The sequence below is a fragment of the Lipotes vexillifer genome, unplaced genomic scaffold, assembly GCF_000442215.2.
Source record: "Lipotes vexillifer unplaced genomic scaffold, Lipotes_vexillifer_v1.1 scaffold496, whole genome shotgun sequence".
Classification (NCBI taxonomy): Eukaryota; Metazoa; Chordata; class Mammalia; order Artiodactyla; family Lipotidae; genus Lipotes; species Lipotes vexillifer.
This window is the reverse complement of record NW_006786690.1, coordinates 8,972,579-8,990,022: the sequence shown is the minus strand read 5'-3', so window position 1 is coordinate 8,990,022 and position 17,444 is coordinate 8,972,579. Positions and strand designations below refer to the sequence as shown.

General features: G+C 57.7%; 1 protein-coding gene across 1 annotated transcript in view; it reads left to right on the top strand.

Annotated features, from left to right (window-relative positions):
• ARHGEF10L (Rho guanine nucleotide exchange factor 10 like) overlaps positions 1 to 17,444 on the top strand; it is a 117,917-nt gene that overhangs the window by 39,088 nt on the left and 61,385 nt on the right. The window contains exons 11-20 of the mRNA XM_007459255.1: positions 31 to 210; positions 1,199 to 1,315; positions 2,630 to 2,722; positions 3,472 to 3,645; positions 8,507 to 8,652; positions 10,645 to 10,659; positions 10,898 to 11,079; positions 13,949 to 14,064; positions 14,615 to 14,742; positions 16,075 to 16,175. Coding sequence (XP_007459317.1) covers positions 31 to 210; positions 1,199 to 1,315; positions 2,630 to 2,722; positions 3,472 to 3,645; positions 8,507 to 8,652; positions 10,645 to 10,659; positions 10,898 to 11,079; positions 13,949 to 14,064; positions 14,615 to 14,742; positions 16,075 to 16,175 — 1,252 coding nt within the window. The remainder of the gene's footprint in view (positions 1 to 30; positions 211 to 1,198; positions 1,316 to 2,629; positions 2,723 to 3,471; positions 3,646 to 8,506; positions 8,653 to 10,644; positions 10,660 to 10,897; positions 11,080 to 13,948; positions 14,065 to 14,614; positions 14,743 to 16,074; positions 16,176 to 17,444) is intronic.

The following is a 17,444-nucleotide window of genomic DNA, read 5'->3' as shown; positions in this document are numbered from 1 at the left end:
CCCCCCCCCCCCCGGCCCCCCCCCCCCCAGGATTACCGCAACCCCCTGATGGAGATGGAGCCCAAGGCGCTGAGTGCCCGCAAGTGCCAGGTGGTGTTCTTTCGCGTGAAGGAGATCCTGCACTGCCACTCCATGTTCCAGATCGCCCTGTCCTCCCGCGTGGCCGAGTGGGACTCCACCGAGAAGATTGGGGACCTCTTCGTGGCTTCGGTAGGTGTCCCCAGACTCTCCCCAGCCTGCCAAGGTGCCAACCGTGGCCCTGATCTGGATGTTCTCCGGGCCAGCCTCCTGCCTCCACCTGGTCGCCTCGTCCAAGCCAGCGGAGCCAGAGGGTGGCAGGGTCTGAGTCGGCCTGGCCTACACGGGGGTGGGCGTGACACCTTGCAGCGTGTCCTTGGAGATGCCCGCCCGCGTGCCGCCCGCTCACTGTTCTGGCTCTGCCCAGGTGGCAGCGCCTCCAGGAGACTGGCCACTGTGGGCAGCCACCTGGTCGATCTCAAGCACCTGCTGCCGAGTGCTCGCAGAGGGACCACTGTGCGACGCTCACACAGAGCATGGCCTTGGCCCCAGAGGATGCTGCAGGGTGTCGGGGCCAGGCCACTGGGTCGTGCTCCCGGAGACCTGGCCTGGTCCCAGCTCAGCTGTGCCAACGTGGGCAGCTCCAGGGCCCTCTCGGGGCTCAGGTCCCCATCTGTGGAAGAAGAGGGTGTGCTGGACTCATGGTTTTTGACACTGAAGTCTGTGGGCTTATGGGGTGAGAGATGGTCAGATCGGTGGAAGCTGCTTTGATATGTTGTAGGCAACTGGGTTCTGCTAAAAGACAAAAAATCCAGCACCCTGGTTGGTGTGTCCACGGGGCTCCGGTCAGGAGCACCATCCTTGAGGGTGGGGAGCTGGCGGGTGTAGCAAAGGGCCGCCATGCCCCCCTTCGCCTGTGGGCCAGGCTGCCGTGCTGGGGGACGAGGGACCCCCCCCGGGCTCTCCTTAGCACCACCTCTTCTTCCCTGTGACCTTGGTGTCTCTTCGCCTCTCTGAGCCCTGTCCCCTCCCCTCACCGGGTGACAGGTTTCCTCACCTCAAGGCTAGCTGAGACCCTCCAGGCAGAGGAGGACTGTGGTCTGAGGTGAGGGTGGGGTGCTGGTCGCCCTCCCCCTCGCATGGATGTGACCCTCCCGGGCCGCGCCCACACCTGTTTCAGTTCTCCAAGTCCGTGGTGCTAGACGTGTACAGCGACTACGTGAACAACTTTACCAATGCCATGTCCATCATCAAGAAGGCCTGTCTCACCAAGCCCGCCTTCCTCGAGTTCCTCAAGGTGGGCCCGAGGGTGGTCCGGGGCCCCTCTCAATGGAGCCCCGGCCGTCGGGGGTGGGCAGGGAGGTGTCTCAGGAGGTAGGGATCGTTGCGGCATCACTTCTTTGGCCCAGACGCCTCTCTTCTTTCCTTTGGGCCATCCCCAGTCCCACGGGAAGAAAATCTGCCTCTCCTTTCCCCACTCCCCCAAGGGGAGGGTGAAAAAGAGTTAAAGTTTCTGTAAGCCACTTGGGATCCTGGAGTTTTGACAGGTGGAAGGGTAGGCCTGTGACATCTGCAGATGGTGGCTGGGCTTGGTGTGGCTCAGGTTGTGGCCGGGATGATCCCTTTTCTTAAAGCGGTGCTTTAGGGATCACGTGCGAGAATAGACTTTAAAGGACTACAGGCCTCAAGTAGCTGTGGGACCAGGTCCCCAATCCCCATTTCCTAGGCGCACACTTAGGTGAGTCAGAGACATGCCACCCAGCAGAGGGCGCAGGTGGCCTAGGGCCCCCCCTGCCCCGCCCCCCGCACGGCCTCAGCCGAGGAGCCTACAGCCTGGATCCCAGAGGATCAGGGGGCTTTCTCAATGGGGTGCCATCTGACATGGGTCCTGGGGGCGGCCAGTGGGGTTGAAACGGAGAGATGGAGAAGAGGGTGTTCCAGGTGCAAGGGTGATGGGGCAAAGGTCAGAGGCAAAGTCTGGTTGGATCCTGGGAGCACTGGGTGCCCGGGAGAGAGGCCCAGAGCAGTGGAGTTCAGTTTGGGCAGATCTGGACCTCCTGGCCCAGGGGCTAGGATGTCGTATTTCAGGCAGCGGGGAGCCACTGAAGTTTTGGGTGGAGGCAGATAGAGGCAGAGGCCGGTGGGGAAGCTGTGGCGGCAGCCTGGGTCGCAGGGGCTGAGGGCCCGGGTCAAGGTGACAGGTGTGTGGATGGAGAGGTGGAAACAGAAGCAAGAGACAGGACAGTAAGAACTGTCCCCCCCGGCCCAGGCCCGTCCGCTTTAGTTTAGGTGGAGGGAATGGTTGTCTCGGCTACTTTCAGTAGCCTGACTTCTTGGATAAATTGCTGAAATGTCCTACTTAGGCTTTTAGTCCAGAGACTTTAACGTGATGCTCTAGGCTTTCCAGGTTGAGGGGTTGTACCGGGGAGCCCTGTGGTGGCAGGAACCCCTGACTGTGGAACCAGGGACCTCCTGGGCTCTTCTCTTGAGTCCAAGGCTGAACAGGGTCCTGGGCCCGGGGAGGGGAGCCCGGGATGGGCCGCATCTGTACCCCGGGTGCTGGGCCCTTGCTGCGGAGGCTCAGTGAATTATCCCCCCTCATCTCCAACAGCGGCGGCAGGTGTGTAGCCCCGACCGCGTCACGCTCTACGGGCTGATGGTGAAGCCCATCCAGAGGTTCCCGCAGTTCATCCTCCTGCTTCAGGTACCACACGGGGGATTCCGGCAGCCACCAACCTGCAGGGTGGGGCGTGGGATGGTGCGAGCCTCATGGGGTTGGGGCAGGAGGCCTGGCTTCTCATCCGTCACCCACAACCCGCGCATCTGTGCACGGTGGGCAGGGCCTTGGCCCCCCGGCCCCCTCTTTCTCCACTCCTAGGGTGGAGCCCATTGAGCTTACTTTCGCCTCCCCTGGTGGGAACCTGGTGACTGGTGGTGACATTAGCTCAGGTTGTGGGAAGGCACGTGGAATCCGAGCGACTGTGGGGCCCCTGGCAGTGAGGAGATGCCCCGTGGATGCTCTGATCTTGGCACTTCAGGCTTCCCGAGGGAGCGTTAGCCTCCACGCTGGGCCTCGAGAGCTTGAGGCACCTCCCCTGATTGCCGGGGGTCCTCAGTCAGGGGGTGAGTCCCCCTGGGGGGAAGGCTGGCTGCCAGCCCAAGGGCCCCAGCAGGGTTTCCTCTCTGTTCTCAGAGTGACCCGCAGCAGGAGTGGGTCTCATCTCAGTGTACAGTTGATCAGTGAATCAGGGATTGGTCCACACAGCTATTTTATTTTAGTTTTTCATTCACTAGCTGCTTCTTGAGGCCTTGCTCTATGTCAGGCCCCGCCTGTCCTGGCTACAAGCTGGGCCCTTCTCAGGCCCGAGTGTGGAGGCGGAGGCTGTGACCCCAGCCAGGGGAGGGTCTGCTGGGGTGGGGGTCTCAGTCATGGCTCCCTCTGGGCCCCGGCAGGACATGCTGAAGAACACCCCCAGGGGCCACCCGGACAGGCTCTCGCTGCAGCTGGCGCTCACGGAGCTGGAGACGCTGGCCGAGAAGCTCAACGAGCAGAAGCGGCTGGCTGACCAGGTGGCCGAGATCCAGCAGCTGACCAAGAGCGTCAGTGACCGCAGCAGCCTCAACAAGGTGCGTGCGTACCTGCCCTGCAGCCGGCGTCGCCTGTCGCTCTGCCTCCTGCCCTGTGGCACCCACCAGGTGGCAGTGTTCTCCGAGGGAGGCGATTCCTTGCTTCTCTCTGAGCCCGCAGACCTTACCTTAAGGATTAATCTTGACTAGACCTCCACATTCGTTACTACTCGTGTGATTTTAGGATAAAAGCTGATTTTTATTCAGCAGTGTAATTGCCAGTAAAGATGCCAGAGATGATAGCCTAGTATTATGCTTAAACTAGTGGGCTGTGGAGTCAGAGTCTGGGTTTGAATCTAGATTTTGCCACTGGTGCTTACTGTGTGGCCTCAGGGGAATCATCCAACCTCTCTGAACCTCAGTTGCTTCCTCTGTAATGAGAAGAGCTCTATGGCACCTGACCCTCAGGGCTTCTGCAAGGCAAATGAGAGAGTTGGCAAACTGGAAGACCCAGAGCCCTTAATACAAGGTGGCAGCTGTCATTATTAGTGTTATTTTTTAAGAAGCAAAAAGAAAAATCCACGCCATGTTTTGGGATTGCAACTTAGGAACATTCTAGCAAAAAAAAAAAATCTTGAAAAACTTTCAAATGAGTCTATTAGGGAACTCTGTTTTTATTTTATTTTATTTTATTTTTTTGCGGTACGTGGGCCTCTCACTGTTGTGGCCTCTCCCGTTGCGGAGCACAGGCTCCGGACGCGCAGGCTCAGCGGCCATGGCTCACGGGCCCAGCCGCTCCGCGGCATGTGGGATCTTCCCGGACCGGGGCGCGAACCCGTGTCCCCTGCATCGGCCGGCGGACTCTCAACCACTGTGCCACCAGGGAAACCCGGGAACTCTGTTTTTAAAACACAAAGTTGGTACAAAAAAAATTAGTCACCTCCCAGAGTCACCTGTTGGTGAACTTTATTTTTTAAATTTTGTTTGTTTATTTGGCTGCGTTGGGTCTTCGTTGCTGTGCGCGGGCTTTCTCTAGTTGTGGCGAACAGAGGCTATTCTTCATTGCGGTGCGCAGGCTTCTCATTGCGGTGGCTTCTCTTGTTGCGGAGCATGGGCTCTAGGTGTGTGGGCTTCAGTAGTTGTGGCACGCGGGTTCAGTAGTTGTGGCTCGTGGGCTCTAGAGCTCAGGCTCAGTAGTTGTGGCACATGGGCTTAGTTGCTCTGCGGCATGTGGGATCTTCCCAGAGCGGGGCTCAAACCCGTGTCCCCTGCATTGGCAGGCGGATTCTTAACCACTCTGTTACCAGGGAGGTCCCTGTTGGTGAACTTTAGTCCTCTGTTTCCCTAGTGGCTTGTGACATGAGCCGCGTGCAGCTGCACCCACATCTGGGAGGTCCCGGGCCCCGCCTTCTTTCACCCACCAGAGTGTGGTGTTTGGCCCCGATGGTTCGGGGTGAGGTGACCCCCACCCCAGGGCACTTGGCGAGGGCAAGCATTGTTCTTTGGGGAAGGGACATCCTGTGGGGTCACAGGGAGGTGTTCAGGTATCTGGGGGAAAACTGGGAGCCTCCTGGCTCTGTGGCCCCAAAAGCAGAACTAAGGCCAGTGACTAAGGCCGATGAGATTTCAGCCACACGGGGTGGAACTTTCTAATGTTTGGGGAGTGTCACCAGGAGCACCACAGCACTTCCCACGTGGCCCCGCCCATTACAGTACATGATACTCACTAACCTGCGTTGTCATGTTTGATTTTCACCACAGGCCTACAAAACAAGGCCTGGACAAGTTAACTTGCAGGGTCCCTTGCAATTCTAAGCTTCAGGGTCCTGCGTCTTAAGACCGTCCCACCTCAGGCCAAATTCAGGCTGCACATGTGTATTTAGGCCCACACAGTATTTTTAGGGAAATGGAATTAATTGCCAACATTTAGAAATGGAGAAATGTCCCACAACATTTAGACTCATGTATCTTCTTAAGGGTCAGAAGAGCTGGCACTCTGGCCCACCCTCCTATGTGGCACCAGTCACCTGAGTAGCGGCTGCACTTGCCCCCTCAGTCCACATCCAAGTCTTCCCACTAAGGTTACTTCTGGCCCTGCAGACACCTGGGTTTGCTTTGCCTGTTCCAGGAGTATAGAGATGGGAAGAAAAGATGAGGCAGGGGATGGAGCCCCCTCCCTGGGGTGTATCCCCATCCAGGATTGCTCAGGGTGGGCCTGAAGGGTGGGGGTTATCCCCCCTCCCCGCCTCCAGGCAGGACTTCCCCAGCCAGTTCCACACAAGCCTTCTATTTTTTAAAAAATAATTATTTGTTTATTTGGCTGCACCGGGTCTTTAGTTGCAGCATGTGGGATCTTTAGTTGCGGCATGTGGATTCTTAGTTGCGGCATCCAGCTCCCCAACCAGGGATCGAACCCGGGCCCCCTGTGCTGGGAGTGCGGATTCTTAGCCAGTGGACCACCAGGGAAGTCCCAAGCCTTCTATTTTGAAATGTCTCTCGGGTTAAAAAGACCTTAGCCCAGCCATGGCCACCGTGCTAGTGTTTGATGGTCTTTGCACTTGGGAAGTATCTTCTTCTGTCTTTAGCTCCTTTCCTGTAACCAAGAGGGTTTCTCTCGCTTTGGCTCACACACTTGTGAGATCACTCGGGAGAAGGAAACCCTTCTCCTTAACACTTGCTCTGGGAAGAGCTGTCTGTTCCCTTCTGCTCTGTCCGCTGGCGGGGGGACCCGGGCTGTGAGGAGCAGTGGTCACTGGTTGGAGGTTAGGGGGACCTGTTGGGTGTTGGGTGAGGAACTGACAGCCCCAAGCCTCAGTTTTCCCACCTGTCAAGTGGGTGTGTTGGATGCGTGTGGGATGGTGTCGTGGAGAGAGTGATGGTGGCCGCACACTACACCTTCCCCTGCCAGGGCCCCGTGGGGCAGTCTCGGCCAGTTCTGAGGCCAGTGCAGTGATTTCTCTCTTGCCACCCATCACCCGGAGAGAAGTGGAAATGAAACTGGGTGTGCCCGAAGTGGAACGGTGTTGGCTGTTTCAAAATGTGCCTGCTCAGGATGTGACTGCAGGGGGCTGTTTGTGCAATATCCGAGTTTCTTTTGTCTTTCTTTATTTTAATCTGCTTAAGTGGCAGGAGAATGGTTGTCGGAAGCCAGGGGACTTTCCTCTCCCCTGAGGAAAAGGGTCACGGCACACTTGGCCGTCTTCTGAGGGGCCTGCTGTCTTCAGGGTGCCAGCTGTGTTTATACAAGCTGGCAGTCAGCTTGCTGGTGGAAGCTGTGGGCTGGGGGAGACCAGTCTTAGCAGTCATGCGGGTATCCCTGGGGCACCCTGAGACTTTTTGTGTGTGTTGGGAGCAGCGGGCTTTCTCTGACTCCTCTAACCCCCAGTCAGGAGCCAGAGGGTGTGTGGCTGGCTGCCCGGTGCTGGGAACAGCGTGTGTGGCCTGGCTCTGTCCTGCCCTGCCGCTCAACCGGCATTGGGTCTCAGCAAGTCACTTTACCTCTGGAATCTGTCCCCTTGTCCAGGAATGGGGAGGCCTCAGCGTTCTTGAGGCGATTAAATGAGAGGTGGACTGTTTAGTGGCATGTGGTGTCACTCGGGCTTTCATGTCGCCTGGAGAGACACCGCTCTTACAGAACAGGAGGGCGTTCTGTCCAGGAGAGGTTTGGGGATGACCCGCCCTTTCCCTTGTGAGGATGGGGCGGAGGGGCGCTAGCTGTTGTCATCAGAATCATGGACTTTGGGAAGGAATTTTGCTGAATACTCCTTTTCCTCCTCAGCAAAATCCTTAGTTAGTAAAGAGATGTTTTCCCAGCGGGTCTCTGGGTCTGATGGTGGTCCGATGTTGGCAGCATTCTTGGAATCCAGCCCGAGATGGGCAAACGCCTGTTCGGATGCTGGAGGTTTGAAGGCCTTCAGCCTTGTCAGAGGGTTGCCTTGTCAACCAGCAGATCTGTCCCAGCCCCACACGAGGCCTTCCACGAGGCCAGTAGCTGAGGCTGTTCAATAGGTCGGGGTGACGAATGGGACCTACTTTCAGGCCAGGAGTCTCCCTGCTTGAGGCCACACGAACAGTGGCAGCAGTGGGGACAGTGGCCATCTGCGGGGTATCCCGTCACAGGGCCGGCTCCTTGGGTGTGTGGCCTGTGCCGTCACGCAGGGTGGGCACTCAGAAGGGCCCCACGTTTGGCTTAATGCTCTGCCATCGCCATCTTGAAAGTCTTTTTTTTTTTTTCGCGGTACGCGGGCCTCTCACTGCTGTGGCCTCTCCCGTTGCGGAGCACAGGCTCTGGACGCGCAGGCTCAGCGGCCATGGCTCACGGGCCCAGCCGCTCCGCGGCATGTGGGATCTTCCCGGACCGGGGCACGAACCTGTGTCCCCTGCGTCGGCAGGCCGACTCTCAACCACTGCGCCACCAGGGAAGCCCTTGAAATTCTTAATAATCCTGAGTGAGCACCGGGTTTTCCTCCTCTGCTGGGCTCTGCGGATCATGTAGCCAGGTCCGGTCACACGTTGCCTTGGTGGTGTGAGCAGTAGAGGTATTGCCCACTGGACAGCTGAGAAAGCTGAGGTGTGGAGAGGTGACATGGCACCTGCGAGAGGGCTTCACAGCGGGCGCTCCGGGAACCAAGGTCAGAGCACGGGTCTGCGGCTCTGGAGCTGTGCCGCTGGCAGTGACATAGGGACAGGCTGGCAGTGGCTGGCTCACCTGAGCAGGGGTGCTGGCCGCTGGGGCCGCTGGGTGGTCAGTGCCTCTTGTCCCCCGAGGATGGAGGGCGTGGCCTTGCCTCATCCTCCACCTCTCCCAGCTGTGGTCCCCTTTGTATGTGGAGGGAGAATCCTGGGTCTTTGGCACATTGATGTCTGTGGAGCAGCCTGTGTACGCTGTTGGTGTTGACCTTGCTCTGTCCCCTCCCCCCAGCTTTTGACCTCAGGCCAGCGTCAGCTGCTCCTGTGTGAGACGCTGACAGAGACCGTGTACGGCGACCGCGGGCAGCTGATCAAGTCCAAGGAGCGCAGGGTCTTCCTGCTCAGCGACATGCTGGTCTGCGCCAACATCAACTTCAAGTAAGCAGGCCTGGCCGTTGCCCCTCCCTGGGGACCCCTCCTGTCGTGTCCCAGTCCGTCATAGCTGGGGTCCTGTGTGGGCTCATCGGAGGCCTCCAACGTCCCGACTTCCTCTTCTGTCCCTTTGTGCCTGCTCCGTCCCTGGTCCCCAGAGCTAGGAAGCAGCTGCAGAGATCACTGAGGGCGAACAGCTGTCTGTTGCACAGGGTGGACTGTTCTGGAACTCTGCCGTTGGAATTGAACAGTCTGCTGAGTTTTGACCACTTTGAAATTCAAGAGATTCTTCCCTGTTCCCAGCCCAGATCCCAAATCCCTGCTGCTTTAAGTCAAATAGATTTTCCTCCGGCCAGATCTGAGTGTTTCTCAACATGAGTCTTTGCCTTTTCCCCAACTCCCTGCAGGAGCCTGGTTTCCCGGTTCTGGGTCAGAGGTTGTAGAAATGCCCAGAGGCAGGCTGCCAGGCTGCTGCCTGGAGTCGGGATTGGAGTCGGAGCCCTGCAGTGGGGAGAGGGTGATTCTTTAGACCGGGGTCTGCAAACTCATGGTCCGTGGGTTGCACTAGGCCTCTGGAAATCTTACGTTTAGCTCCTACGGGGAATTCACACAAAGGTTGAGACATCTGGCTTCTCTTAGAAATGTGGAGATCTCGCGTCCCAGGCCCACACACTGCCTGGGGCCGCACGGGCCTGCAGCTGGGTGGCGTGAACTCTTTACTGAGGCTCCCACCTGGCCCAGGTCACTCGTATCCACTGCTTGGTCCTGTGGGCATCAGGGATTGTGACCCTTTACCCAACGAAGGCCAGCTGGGACCTTTCCAGCCATACTCGTATCCACTTGAGTAGAGGAGAATCTCGGTTCTCAATATTTGGCAGCAGTTTCAAAAACCACGGAAACAGCAGGATGGCAGCAACAACCCAGACCCACGAGGGAAAGCAGTCACCCGTAGCTGGGTGTTAACCCCAGCCTGGCTCTCCCACCGCCTGGCTGGAGCACATGTGGGGCGGGGGGCGCCCGAGGAGCCTGATTTAGATTCTGCACCCAGAGTTGGCTGTGCCTTCCTCTGCATGGCCACGGAGCAGATTTGGGGATTATCCGTGGTTGTGGATCACATGTCCTGGAAGGCGGGGAGCAAGCAGGGCTATCTGGGGACTCGCATACAGCCTCCACCCACTCATCCTTCTGTCTGTTAATCCATCAAATGTTTATTGAACTCTTACTTGGTGTCAGTTCACAGGTCTGGATAGGATCCGGCCCTGGTAGGGGCCTTAGGCAAGGAAGCCTCTGTCCCAGATCAGTGCAGCGGTGCTGATGGCTGACTTATTCATTCATTCATTCATTCACTCCCTCCCTCATTCAAGCACTATAATTTTTTTTTTTTTTTTCGCGGTACGCGGGTCTCTCACTGCTGTGGCCTCTCCCGTTGCGGAGCACAGGCTCTGGACGCGCAGGCTCAGCGGCCATGGCTCACGGGCCCAGCCGCTCCGCGGCATGTGGGATCTTCCCGGACCGGGATACGAACCCGTGTCCCCTGCATCGGCAGGCGGACTCTCAACCACTGCGCCACCAGGGAAGCCCAAGCACTATAATTTTTAAGTCCCGTTTATATCCTGGGCTCTGTGCAGGTGCCAGGGATCTGACCTACACCCTCTCTGCCCTCCTGTTGCTTGAAGCCTAGCATGGCATGAAAGTGTGATGAGGGTGTTAGTGGCCCACTTTTGGGGGGCTCATCTTGGGTGACTTGGGGTGAGTCACGTGACCTGTCTGAGCATCAGTATCCTTTTTTGGAATAGCACAGGCTTCCTAGCAGGGCCACTGTGGGAATAGGTGATGGAAGGCCAGTGCCAAGTCCAGGGAGAAGGCCCTCCGTGTGGTTCCCTCTGCCCACGCCTGGCCCAGCCCAGTGGCCGACCCCCAGGGGGGTCTCAGCGGCTGCAGTGGTTTTTACGGAAACCCCTTGGTAACGATAACGACCCTTCTTGTCTTTTTCCTCAGGCCTGCCAACCACAGGTAGGGGCACCACGGCTTGGGGTGGGCGTGTGATTCTGGATGTGGGGCTGGGGCCTGGACGCCGTGATGCTTCTGCCCCCTCCTCCGTTCCCCGCTCTGCCTGGCTTGATTTTGGCCTGAGGGCTTGTGCTTGGGCTGTGAGGTGCCTGGCTGAGCTGACCTGCTGAGGAGCGGCTCTGGCTGGCCCTGGGGCTGGGTGCTGCAGGCTCTCCAGGGCCGTGTCCTCTCTTCCTGGCAGGGGCCAGCTGGAGATCAGCAGCCTGGTGCCCCTGGGGCCCAAGTATGTGGTGAAGTGGAACACGGCGCTTCCCCAGGTGCAGGTGGTGGAGGTGGGCCAGGAGGGCGGCTCCTATGACAAGGACAACGTACTCATCCAGCACGCCGGCGCCAAGAAGGCCTCGGCTGTGGGCCAGGCCCAGAGTGAGTACCTGCCCGACACTGCCCTGGGAGCACCTGCCCGGGCTCGGCCCCCAGGCCCGTGGGCACTTGGCCCAGAGCCTTTTCCTGCTGTACATAACTGTACACAAACACACACCCACATCCCTACCTGAGTGTGCAAATGCATGCTGCGTGCAGTCACACCTCACAGCCCCTGCCCACCCCAGTCCTGTACACCCTGGCGAGCACGCACACACACACATGCACACACGTGCACACGCATGCATGCGCACGCAGTGACCTTGGATCAGAAAGAGTGACCTCCAGTGCCTGCCTGGCCATTGCTTGCCTCCATGTGGGACCTCAGTTCGCCCGTCTATACAGTGAGGGGCCCCAGTGACACTCACCCTGTCCCTGAAACCCTCAGGGCCCAGGCTTAGGGCTGCCTGGCTCTGCCTGGATCCCCTTTCCCCTGTGCTATCCCCTCAGACTGTTGGACAACAAGGGCAGTGAGAACTCGGGGTGGCAGGCTCCCCCGTGCGCCCCGTCCTCTCCATCTCCACCTCCACCAGGAACTTCCTGGTGCTGCCCTTCCGTCCCCTTTGCCCCTTCCTGTCCTGTCCCGTCCTGTCCTCTACCCTCCCCAGGCCGACTCTTCAAAATGCACATCAGAGCTGTGTGTCACCCTCCCCCTGAAATCCGCTGGTGGCTTCCCACTGCTCTCAGGGTGAAGTCCCAGGTTCTCACCTGGGCCCACACTCCCGTCCTGGGGGCCCACCTGCCGCCCCACCTCAGCCCACCCCGCCCCTTCACTCCCTGGGCTTGGCTGCCCTGACCTCTCCGTTCCTGGGGGGTTGAGCCCCCTCCTGCCCCAGGGCATTCTCCCGACCTCTGCCCTTCTCCAGAGTGTTCTCCTGCCATCCTGTTTTTGTCTATCTGCCCCTACTCATCTTAGCTCAGGTGACACTTCCTCAGAGAAGCCCTTCCTGATTCCTTTGGACTTGCCAGGTCCCCGTCCAGTGCTCTCAAGGCCCCGGTGTGTTTTCACCTCTATGGTGATGGTCTGATTGCCATCTTGTCTTTCCTCTTGGTGTGACTGTAGCCCTCCGGAGCCTGGTGTGTGGTGGGTGTTAAGAGACATTTGTTGAATGAACGAAGGACGTAACTGCATGGCCAACAGGAAGGCACTTGGCTGTCACCCCTCCCCGCTGGCCAGCTCTGTCCATCCCTGACCTGGGAGGTGGCTCTTAGGGAGGGACTCACCACACACTCTCGTCCTCGGCAGGCTGCGCCCACTTCAGCTGCTGTGTCCCCCTCCCCAGGGCTGGGAGGCATGAGAGGCTGTCTTGTGTTCTTGGCTCTCTGTTCACAGAAGCCCCCTGGGAGGGGCTCCTGGCCCATCTGCCCCCCTCAGCGGTGCCTTTAGCCCTGGCTCTACTCCACTCTCCCCCCACCCTTCGGGCTCTTGCTCTGGCAGTGCTCCTTCAGCCACTGTTTTATCTGTGGCCACGTTTCTCAAAGTAGAGTACTAGGCTGCCAGACCCCCTTGAAAGAGGAAAAAAGAAATCCTTGTTGAACCCCAGTTGGCCTTGAATGATTTTTTATTATATTGTTATTCAAATATGTGCAAGTATAAGACTAGGTATAATAAACTCCTTATGCTTATATCCCTTGAACAACCATAAAACCAAAACAGAATCACAAATGGAATAAAAATGATGCTACAAAATAATAAAACTCAAGTTAACAGCATTAATTTAATGTGATGGATGATGTTGTTTTGCTGGCACCAAATTGCTCTCAACAAAGATGTAGTCCTCTTATGGGGCAGGTTCTTTTGAGTTCTCTGCACCTGTACCCGAGTGCCTCACGGTGATCTCCATTTCCCACCAGCTCACCCCGTTTGGGGCGCTGCAGAGCCCTTCTTTGCCCTCCGTTTGGTGTGATCGTATCTCTTACCGCCCACGCCCACTTTGCTCTGTGTTCATTACCTGGTGACCATCACGTGGTACCAAAGTCCACGGAAGCCCTGATACCGTGCAGCAGGATGTGGCTTTAAAGTCATTGTATCCAGGTGACTGAGGATGTGCATCTGATTTTTAGATAATCATCTCGATGAAAATCCAAATTAAATGCCTCCGCCCCTCCCTGGGATTCTGTAAGATCTCAGCTTGAGTAACCACGGTGTGGAGGACACAGCCCAAATTCCCTAGCCTGGCATTCAGGGACCTCCCCATCCAGTCCTGCTGGGCCCTCCTGCTCTGTCTCTTGCTGCCCTCCTTCCACGTCCCCGACACTGCATTTGTATCATCACCAGAGATCTGGGCACCCTCAGCCCCCATCCCATCTCTGTCCTATCACCCCGATATCTTTCTCCCCAGTACCTCCCACCATCTGCAGTTGTTAACTGACTCCTCCCTGACCCTGACCAGGTCATAAGCTCCACAAGAACAGGGACCCTGTCTGTCTCATTTGCAGCTGTCTCTCCAACATGTAGACTAGTAGGTTGCCATATAGTAGGTTCTTAGTACATCTTTGAACAACTTACTGTTCCTGGGCTTCCTTATGCCACAGTGCCTTTGCACCTGCGGTTTTCCTTTTTTGGCAGTGCCCACGGCTCTCCTGGGCCTGTGAAGTCTCCTCGCCTCTCATGGGCACAGTTGGTTCTCAGTCTTCTGGTCTCCTGTGACCCTTTGTATAGACTGAGAGTGGCCCAGATCCTAGGGGCTAGACTTTACCCGTGATTGGATTTGTCCCCGCTAGTAGACAAGAGCCTGGTAACATTTCCTTCTGTACCTCTAGTGCCATATCTCCAGGGCGACAGCTCTTCTTTTTTGCAGTGAGTACCTGCTTGGGCCCTTGGTGGTGCCTTCCCCACCCCTGAGGCTGAGTAGAGTCTCTCTCTGCCCAGATAAGGTGTACCTCGGGCCCCCGCGCCTCTTCCAGGAGCTGCAGGACCTGCAGAAGGACCTGGCTGTGGTGGAGCAGATCACCCTCCTTGTCAGCACGCTGCACGGCACCTACCAGGTACCCAGCACCGGCCTCGGCAGGAAAGTGTGGGTGGGCTCCTCTCCCGCCCGGTCCCCCGATGTGCCCTGGCCTCTGGGCTCCTACTAGCAGCAGTACTGGCTGAAGCTCCTGTCGCTACCTGGAAGTCTGGTGGGCGGCCTCCGGTTTGGGTTGAAGCCCTGGTTCGAGTTGAGCAGGGCCCGGCTATGGGCATTTTTTTTTGGGTTTGGGCTTTTTTTTTTTTTTTTTTTTTTTATTCTCTGCTCAGTGTCTGGTCTGTCCTGCAGCTCCTTGCCGAGCCTCCTCCCAGGCTGCAGAGGAAGCTGGCTGGGAGGGTGTGTCCCTCTCGAAGGAGGGGTGCCATGGAGGGGGGAGGTCTGAACCAAGGCCTGGAGCCCGGGGAGTCGGCATCCCCCCACCGCTTGTGGCCAATTGAGCTGCCCAGGTCCAGCTCCCGCACGGACCCCCGGTTCCTCTCCCCTTGAGGCCCCGACTGCTGTGGCATCTGGGGTGGCTTTCGGGGAGCCAGAGGGCTATATGGTGACCTCCTTGGCCTCCTTGACCCTAGAACCTGAACATGACCGTGGCTCAGGATTGGTGCCTGGCCCTGCAGAGGCTTATGCGGGTGAAGGAGGAAGAGATCCACTCGGCCAACAAGTGCCGCCTCAGGCTCCTGCTTCCCGGGAAAGCCGACAGGTGAGAGGAAGAGGGGCCTTGGAGCGGGCCGTCGGGGCCAGCCTGCTCGCCAGCACTGCGGGGGTGGGCGTGGGCGTACACGCATCGTGGGCCGTGCCCGGCAAAGCATTTGACACAGAGCAGGTGCTCACGGTCAAATGAATGAATGAATGAACGAACGACCTCTTTGTACCTGGGGTGAGCCTGTCCTCTGTTAGGCTACTGGGACACCCTGCCATCGGCTGGTAGACTGTGCAGTCCCCTGGGGCCAGGCCCTGGGTCTCCTCTCATGGATCCAGCCTCCCCCGAAATGCTCCCACAGGAGCTCGTGCTCAGTTGACCCACAGCTGATGTTTGTGGAATTGATGCAGAGATGGGGAAAGCGATCTGTCTGATCCCCACTCTACAGAGGAGGGAGGTGAGGCTCAGGGGTAGGTGGCAGAGCTGAGTTCTGAGGAGTCTGACTCCGAAGCCTAGGCTGGCGTAGTGAGGGGCTCAGAGCCCAGGTTCTGACCTGTCGGTTGGGCGGGGACAGTGTTACAAGCACAGTGGCTTCAGGGAAGGGGAGACTGGGGCGCTGTGGTCTGAGGCAGGTCCGGGAGCCAGGATGCAAGGCCCAGGACTGGAGTCTGAGGGTCAGCAGCCTGGAACCCTCTGGGTGCCCTCGCACAGTGGCTCACAGTGCCCTGCTGAGCGGCTCTCTCCCCTTCTCTGCGCCCCTTCCTCACCTTCCTGCCCACCTCCCAGGGGCTGGGATGGCTCACAGCGGGGAAATGGGCCCCGGAGAACAGTGAAGGGGCTTCCGCCGCTCTAAGGTGAGATGACAGTGTGGTGACAACAGTGACCTCTGGCCACCCCAAGCCTGTACATACCGCCATTCATTCATTCATGTGTCCGTTCAGGAGACATTTACCAAGCAAGTGCCCTGTGCCAGGTGCTGGGGACAGGCCCGAGTCAGAGGCTCCAGGTCAGGTGTGTGCAGGAGTCTGACGGGGCCTGTGGAACCCTGCCCAGGTGGGGCCCTGGAGGGCCTCTCGAGTCGCAGCCTGCGGAGGGCCAGACCCCCTGTGGCCTTGCTAGGCACCCACACCGGGGTGCCTGGGCCGGGCTGGGGGCCGCGGCCTGGTCGCTCGGGGGAGTTACGTGCCCCCTCCCCGGGGCTGTGGTGGGTGGAGGGAGTCCTCCCCCAGGGGACTGAGGCTTTGCCAGGCCACTGGCCTCGCTGGCCATGCTTTGGTGCTCTGCACAGACCTCGCTCTATCTCCAGGGCTGGTGGTTGGGGGGAAGAGCTGCATACCTCCCGGGTGAGCCAGGCCCCGTTCCAGCACTCATGCTCCTGCCCTCTCACCGCAGGTCTGGCCGCCCCATCAGCTTCATGGTGGTCTTCATCACCCCCAACCCCCTGAGCAAGATCTCATGGGTCAACAGGTTGCACTTGGCCAAGATCGGACTCCGTGAGTAAAGCCCCGGGGGTCAGGAGTGTGGAGAGGGGAGGTCTGGGGAGTGTATATGTGAGTCAGAGGGCGTCGTCCAGTCTTGGGGGGCAGGGAGGCTTCTGAGTGGAGGGAGATGGTGCAGCGGAGAAACAACTGGGGCCAGAGGCTCTGCTTCGTGACCTTGGACACGTCACTTCCCCTCTCTGAGCCTCAGTTTCCCCATCTGTAAAATGGTGGGAGTTGACAGAAAGTAAATTACTGGTTGCCAGGGGCCTGGGAGGAGGAGGGAATGGAGAGTCACCACTAAAGTTTTTTTTTTGGTGAGAGTGATGAAAATGTTCTCAGATTAGATGGTGGTGATGGTTGCCCAAGTCTGCAAATATACTAGAAACCAGTGAGATGTACTCTTTAAAGGGGTGGGTTTTATGGTAGCTGAATTATATCTCAATAAAACTGTTACATAAAGAATGATGCAGGTTAGACTAAACTGATTCTCAAGCAAAGACCTCTTTATAATTCTTTTCTCCTATGCACCCCCTAATAATAGTACAGATAAATAATGGGTATTTCTATTTATAGAGTGCTTCCTGTGTGGCAAGCATTTTTCTAAGCATTTTACACACATCTCTTCATTTCACGCTCACAATAACTCTACGAGGTAAGTCTGTTGTGAATCCCTTTGTACAGCTGAGGATTCTGAGGCCCAGAGAGGTGCAGTGGCTTGCCTGAGGTCACACAGCAGGGAGGAGTTCAGAACCTGGGCAGTCGGCTCCCAGAGCCCACTCTCAATCCCTGTCCATCCTGCTTCCTCAAGTTGGTGAGCTTCTGTCTGCCAAACCACATTCATTAAATTATAATTACTTTGTGCTTTTTTTGAATTGGCAAAAGGCCTAGTTTCTTGCCGATCAGGACCATTATTTGCTGTGACCTACTAGAATTCCCATTTGCTGATTCCAGTCAATAGCAGTGATTTCTGGGGTTTTGTTTGTTTTTATTTCTGGCGTGATCTTTATCTAGATAAATATGTATTTCCGATAGATTTTAAAACATTTCTGGAAAGGAGTCAGGACCTTCGTCAATGGCTTTCATCAATTGAAAAACTATTTATTGGGCTACCCTGGTGGCGCGGTGGTTGAGAGTCCGCCTGCCGATGCAGAGGACACGGGTTCGTGCCCCGGTCCGGGAAGATCCCACATGCCGCGGAGCGGCTGGGCCCGTGAGCCATGGCCGCTGAGCCTGCGCGTCCGGAGCCTGTGCTCCGCAACGGGAGAGGCCCATAGGGGAAAA